General features: G+C 40.2%; 1 protein-coding gene across 1 annotated transcript; it reads left to right on the top strand.

Moving 5' to 3' along the window:
• Positions 1-1,028: 1,028 nt before the first annotated feature.
• Positions 1,029-1,526, top strand: LOC127328324 (two-component response regulator ORR42-like). The gene is made up of 2 exons (XM_051354931.1): positions 1,029-1,241; positions 1,335-1,526. Exons 1-2 carry the CDS (start codon positions 1,029-1,031, stop codon positions 1,524-1,526), a joined length of 405 nt encoding a protein of 134 aa, XP_051210891.1.
• The last annotated feature ends 5,461 nt before the right edge of the window (positions 1,527-6,987 follow it).

Genomic DNA, 6,987 nt, shown 5'->3' on the forward strand with positions numbered 1-6,987 from the left:
ATGGCATGTGAAGCCATACATATTTATACACACTGTGATCTTCTGCGGTGCAATAATCAGCGATTTAATAAGATATCCATCTGTGAGCAGTATTGGGAAATACGAAAAATATATGTATCATTTATAACAAAAGATATTGGCAATATCAACATTAGTTCTCCATTTTGTATTTTCATGTGAAATGGTGGAGATATTTGCACGCGATAACAGACATAATTTTCAAATGAATGGCTGAGATCGGCCAACCTTGGGGTGGTGCTCCTCTCGTTTCCCTCTATAAATACCTAGGCGTAGAGGCGTACACGGCACACAACACCAAAGCCTGAAGCAACAAGATAAAAAAGAGCCAACTACATTTCCTTCGACCTCGTTTGCCAAAAGCTCTAGCAAGCTTTGAGGTCCCTATTTTTTCTCTTTGTTTTTGCCTTGCAATCATCATCATGTACTAGTTTATTTTGTTATGCTTGCATACAAGAGACTGTTTGAGGTGCAACCATGCATATGCACCCATATGTTTTATTTTTCGTCGTTTCTTTCCTATGATGCGGTCTTCCTTACGATGTTTTTGGTTCTACTTATTGCAGAAAAGAACATGACAAATTATTCATGTGTAGAACAATGTTCTCTTTGTCTTTTAATATTATTTTTTGATTTTTTCTTATCCTATTATATGCAAATATAGATTTTCTGGTCTTCCCGTCCTGAGTAATAATAAATTTTGCACACGTCTTGCAATAGCAACATCTAATTATTTGAGCTTCCTGCCAGATGTAGCATATATTTCCATCAACTGATATGTACTTGAAGTGCATGCTTAACTTCTAGATTATTTTTAAGAATTATTTCTTATGATTTTGCAACTAAAATTACTCACTGGATATTCATGCACAACGTTTCGGGATACTAATTTTGATTATGACTTTTTTGTTTATTTTTATTGAGAATACCCTATAACTATCACCTTAGATGCATTGCATGGATCGGAAATAACAAATATATGTATTCTTTTGTAGTTTGTTTAGCCGATCATGACATCCTACGTCGAAGGATCCCCGGTTAAGGCACTTATTGTTGAGGATTCGGCTGTTGAGACCATGATTCTCTCCGCCATGCTACGTAAATTCCACTGCGAGATTACTACAGCTAAGAATGGGAAAGAAGCAGTGCAAATGTTCCTCGAGGGGAAGAAGTTTGACATTATTTTTTGTGACAAGGACATGCCCGTAATGTCTGGGCCTGAGGTATTAGTTTTCCATTTCTTCCATGTGGAAAAATAGCTATTTATTTTTGCTGAATAGTTTGCTTGAAAATGTACTTCTTGTGTTATTTGGTAGGCAATTGAGAAGATCCGTGCCTTGGGAGAAATTCATGTGAAGACTGTTGGAGTATCAGTTGGCGATAATGCCCAAGAGGCGTTCATGAGGGTCGGCGCTGATGAATTTCTGCCCAAACCAATGGAGCTTGATGTTGTCGGGGCTATAATTCAAGACCTCATCAAGAAGAAGAAGAATAACAACACTGTCTAAACCTAGCCAAGTGTCCTACATAAATAGAGGGAATAATATGTTGAGCTCATATATGTATGATAATGCATGTATTGTCGTATTTCTCTAGTTTTATCGTATTATCGTCTTATTTTCAAAATCATGTTAAAGATTGTCTTTAGCAAGAAGGACAAGGGAGGCTACCAATAATTAGATTGTATCCATGTAATATGTATCTCCTTCAATTTGAATGCATTAACTTTGGATTACTTTTTATGTGTAAGGTTCCAAGAAATCTACAAAAAAACTCAATGGAATTGGAATTAAATTAGGTATCTAGCTCGTTGGGGTCTCCTCCCTCATGTAGAACAAGAACTTTTGTCTATCCGACCACGCCTTCTTCAGCATATCAAAGTCGATGAATGATTTGTCGGCATTCACCTAGAAGGTGATGCTGCCGACGACGACTAGAGACCTCTTCAGCTTCTTGCGCGACAATCGCTCGTGGAAGATTGTTAGCTAGAGGGGGAAGTACGGCGGGCATCCTAGATAGCACTCGCAGAGCACTGGTGGAGCTGCCGTGCAACAATTGGGTTCATCTGAATCCAATGAAATCAGTCAAAACTTTATTGTATTAATATGTGATATTGCTAATTATTGGAAGATTATAGATCAACACCAAGAGCTGAACCCAATGAATTTTGCCCCTAGCTTCGCCCCTGTTAGAGAGGGTCACGAAATAGGCTGATTTCTGAAGGATTTGTGTTTCCATATCCAAGATTTGGATGTTATAAAAGGCAAAATCCAAATCTAATGGGCCCACCCTATATCCATGACCCCCCACTACGCACGAGAATCGAGGAAACACCTCGGTCAACGCGCAAGGATCAATCTTTTTCTAACTGACCACACAGATATACGGTGGGCCCATTAGGTCACGTCCTGTCAATCGAGCTGCCACAGATGCCACATCACTAATGATGTCATCGAGGTTATCGGCTCCCTTTAACGAAACATTCGAATAGAATTGACATCTGAATGAATCTATTACTTTCGGCTACTCGACTTGAGTCTACGCATGGTTGCAAACGTCTGTCCCTATACTCAGGGGCTAATCATATTGGGAGCGCTGGACGTGCACCCGATAAAATAGCGAAAGCATCAATAATCAGATGAATTCAAAAGAGAACGGACCCGAAGGTTCCAGCAAAATCCAGGATCAAGCCCGAGGACTTGATTCTGTGTAGGGTAATATTGTTTTGCCATCGGCAGTTAACCAGCATCGATTTATCGAGTAAGGCTGGGCTCGTTACTTTTATCCCTTGCGTACAACCAAAATTGTATGACTTCACCCAAAGTCTTAGAAGACCCGATATACTAAAAGTATCGGATGATAAAGGAAGCTCAGAAAGCTTCAACATCAAAATCTTCGAGTAGTACAACTTGAGTCTACACACAGTTGCAAACATCTGTCCCTATACTCGGGGGATACTCCCATCGGGAGCGCTGGACGTGCACCCGATATCAAGCAATTTCAACCTCATAGCGAATGAGAAGATTCAGTTTTCTTCGACAGCTAAAGATATCCGGATGAAGGCGATTGTATTCCCTGCCCGAAGCTTTGCTTCGGCCAGTCACTCGGGGGCTACTGATGTGGGAATTACCCTCTGGGTACTCGACATTAGTCTACCTCCCCTAGCCAAACTAGGGGCCCATGAAGATTGTACAAGACCAAGGTGGGCCCGTACGTCGGTTGCAACGAAGGAGACATACCAGGAGATGGATTCTTGATGGACAAGGAAAGAATGTGTCAATAAAATAAAGATTAGATTAGATCTGAATGTAACCTAGTTGAGTTCAGATAGGACTCTCGGGACCTGGCCTGCTATATAAAGGCCAGGAGGGGGCCTGCCGAACAAGAGAACAATAATAGATAGAACCACCGCAACTTGGAGCACAAATCTTAGAATCCTTGCCTATCGGCGAGTCGACCATAGCAGCCTATCGGCTACCCCATTGTAACCCGATATATTCGATAAATCAAAATCAGACAAGGACGAAGTAAGGGTTTACCTCATCGAGGGCCCCGAACCTGGGTAAATCTCTCTCCTCGTTAGGTACCTGATGTCTCGTGCTAGCCTGCAGGATTCCGTCAACCCTAAGCCACTCATGGTGGGCATTGCTGAGGAGCTCCCTCATCAACCCCATTGTAATTCTCTAATGAATACATATAAGCAGGAAGTAAGCCTTTTACTCTCCGGAGAGGCTGGACATGGGTAAACCCTGGTCTTCGTGCAATCTTGTAGCACCTGTCATGGTCATATCCATGACATAGTTAGTTCTCTCTTAGCACCTTAGGTGGTAGCATATATACAATCTGGTAAAATCATCTTTGTTTATGTTGATTAAGCCTCTATGCGCATATTTCAGTGAAATTATAGATGTGAGAATAAGATAATCCGACGATGGAGCAAACTAGTATGCGATTGATCTGGAATACACCAGATGCAATACATTCTTAATTGTTGTTTGATATCTATCATGTGCACATTCATAGTAAGGTTTTCTTGCCATACTTGAACAAATCACCACAATAACAGGTGAACAACCATCTATGTTATTGACGGAAAAACAATAAATGATTTATAATTCCGTTTTAATATCTAGCAACGATGGCATGTGAAGCCATACATATTTATACACACTGTGATCTTCTGCGGTGCAATAATCAGCAATTTAATAAGCTACACATCTGTGAGAAGTATCTGGAAATACAAAAATATATTTATCATTTAGAACAAAAGATATTGGCAATATCAACATTAGTTCTCCATTTTGTATTTTCATGTGAAACGGTGGAGATATTTGCACGCGGGAACAAACATAATTTTCAAATGAATAGCTAAGATCGGCCAGCCTTGGGGTGGTGCTCCTCTCGTTTCCCTCTATAAATACCTAGGCATAGAGGCGTACATGGCACACAACACCAAAGCCTGAAGCAACAATATAAAAAAGAGCCAATTGCATTTCCTTCGACCTCGTTCGCCAAAAGCTCTAGCAAGCTTTGAGGTCCCATTTTTTCTCTTTTTTTTGCCTTGCAATCATCATCATGTACTAGTTTATTTTGATATGCTTGCATACAAGAGACTATTAGAGGTGCAACCGTGCATATGCACCCATATGTTGTATTTTTCACCGTTTCTTTGCTATGATGCGGTCTTCCTTACGATATTTTTGGTTCTACTTATTGCAGAAGAGAACATGACAAATTATTCATATGTAAAACAATGTTCTCTTTGTCTTTTAATATCTTTTTTGATTTTTTTCTTATCCTCTTATATGGAAATTTATATTTTTTGGTCTTCCCGTCCTGAGTAATAACAAATTTTGCACACGTCTCGCAATAGAAACTTCTAATGATTTGAGCTTCCTGCCAGATCTAGCATATATTTCCATCAACTGATATGTACTTGAAGTGCATGCTTAACTTCTAGATTATTTTTAAGAATTATTTCTTATGTCTTTGCAACTAAACTTGCTCAGTTGATATTCATGCACAACGTTTCGGGATACTAATTTTGATTATGATTTGGGGATCCAGGTGGGGAGGGCGCCCTGGTGCCCCTCCTGCGCCGCCTCTTCGCCTATATAAGCCCTCGTGACCTAAAAACACGACACCGATTGACGAAACTCCAGAAAGACTCCAGGGACGCCGCCGCCATCGCGAAACTCCAATTCGGGGGACATAAGTCTCTGTTCCGGCACCCTGCCGGGACGGGGAATTGCCCCCGGAGTCATCTCCATCGACACCACCGCCATCTTCATCGCCATCGCTGTCTCCCATGATGAGGAGGGAGTAGTTCTCCCTCGAGGCTAAGGGCTGTACCGGTAGCTATGTGGTTAATCTGTCTCCCATGTACTTCAATACAATGATCTCATGAGCTGCCTTACATGATTGAGATCCATATGATGAGCTTTGTATCACTATTAATCTATGTGCTACTCTAGTGATGTTATTAAAGTATTCTATTCCTCCTCCATGATGTAATGTTGACAGTGTGTGCATCATGTAGTACTTGGCACAGGTTATGATTGTTATCTCTTGTAGATTATGGAGTTAACTATTACTATGATAGTATTGATGCGATCTATTCCCCCTTTCATAGCCTGACGGTGACAGTGTGCATGCTATGTTAGTACTCGGTATAATTGCAATGGTCTATTATGCACTCTAAGGTTACTTAAATATGAACACCGAATGCTGTGGAGCTTGTTCACTCCGGCTTGAGGGAGCTCTTGTAGCCCTACACAATGAATGGTGTTTGTCATCCAACAAGAGAGTGTAGAGTAGTTTTATTATGTGATCAATGTTGAGAGTGTCCACTAGTGAAAGTATGATCCCTAGGCCTTGTTTCTAAGCATTGAAACACCGTTTCCAACAAGTTCTGTTACATGTTTGCTTTCTGCCATCTTTATTTCAGATTGTTATTACCACTCATATCCATCCATATCACTTGTATTTCACTATCTCTTCGCCGAACTAGTGCACCTATACATCTGACAAGTGTATTAGGTGTGTTGGGGACACAAGAGACTTCTTGTATTGTAATTGCAGGGTTGCTTGAGAGGGATATCTTTGACCTCTACCTCCCTGAGTTCGATAAACCTTGGGTGATTCACTTAAGGGAAACTTGCTGCTGTTCTACAAACCTCTGCTCTTGGAGGCCCAACACTGTCTACAGGAATAGAAGCGTGCGTAGACATCAAGCTATTTTAAAGCGCCGTTCTTGCAGGGAGGTAAGGTAAAAGGTATTCACATCCTCCGACTACGAATCTATTTCCTAGCACTGTTGCCGGTGTGTGAGTGCTCGAAGCTATTTCCTTTAGATCCTGCAATTGCATCTTTTTGTTTCTTGTTCACTAGTTAGGCGTAATGGAAAATAACAGTGAGCTTTTTAATCTATTTCCTGAGTTAAGACATGGATTGTTTGATGCGAAAATTAAAAAACCTATGGAACCTTATTTGCATGCTAGTAGCAATGATATTAGTATGAACGCTTTGAACACCATTTTTGCTAATGCTATGGAAAATTCTAAGCTTGGGGAAGCCGGTTTTGATGAGCATGATATTTTTAGTCCCCCAAGCATGGAGGAGAAAATTTACTTTGATGATACTTTGCCTCCCATTTATGATGATTATAATGATAATGGTATTTTGGTGCCACCTACTATGGAGGATAAAGTTTATTATGATTACAATATGCCTCCTACATTTGATGATTATGGTGATGAGAATAATAATGATAGCTACTTTGTTGAATTTGCTCCCACTACAATTAATAAGAATGACTATGCTTATGTTGGGAGTAGTAATTATTTTATGCAGAAGACTCATGATAAGAATGCTTTATGTGATAGTTATATTGTTGAGTTTGCTCATGATACTACTGAAAGTTATTATGAGAGAGGGAAACATGGTTATATGCATCTTAATAATATTAAG

The sequence above is a fragment of the Lolium perenne genome, chromosome 2, assembly GCF_019359855.2.
Source record: "Lolium perenne isolate Kyuss_39 chromosome 2, Kyuss_2.0, whole genome shotgun sequence".
Taxonomy (NCBI): domain Eukaryota; kingdom Viridiplantae; phylum Streptophyta; class Magnoliopsida; order Poales; family Poaceae; genus Lolium; species Lolium perenne.

What these genes read in the sequence shown, in the direction of transcription:
- LOC127328324 (XM_051354931.1), top strand. Translation starts at nt 1,029, where the DNA reads ATGACATCCTACGTCGAAGGATCCCCGGTTAAGGCACTTATTGTTGAG. An exon ending in CCGTAATGTCTGGGCCTGAG is followed by an intron (nt 1,242 to 1,334) that starts GTATTAGTTTTC and finishes GTTATTTGGTAG; the next exon opens with GCAATTGAGAAGATCCGTGC.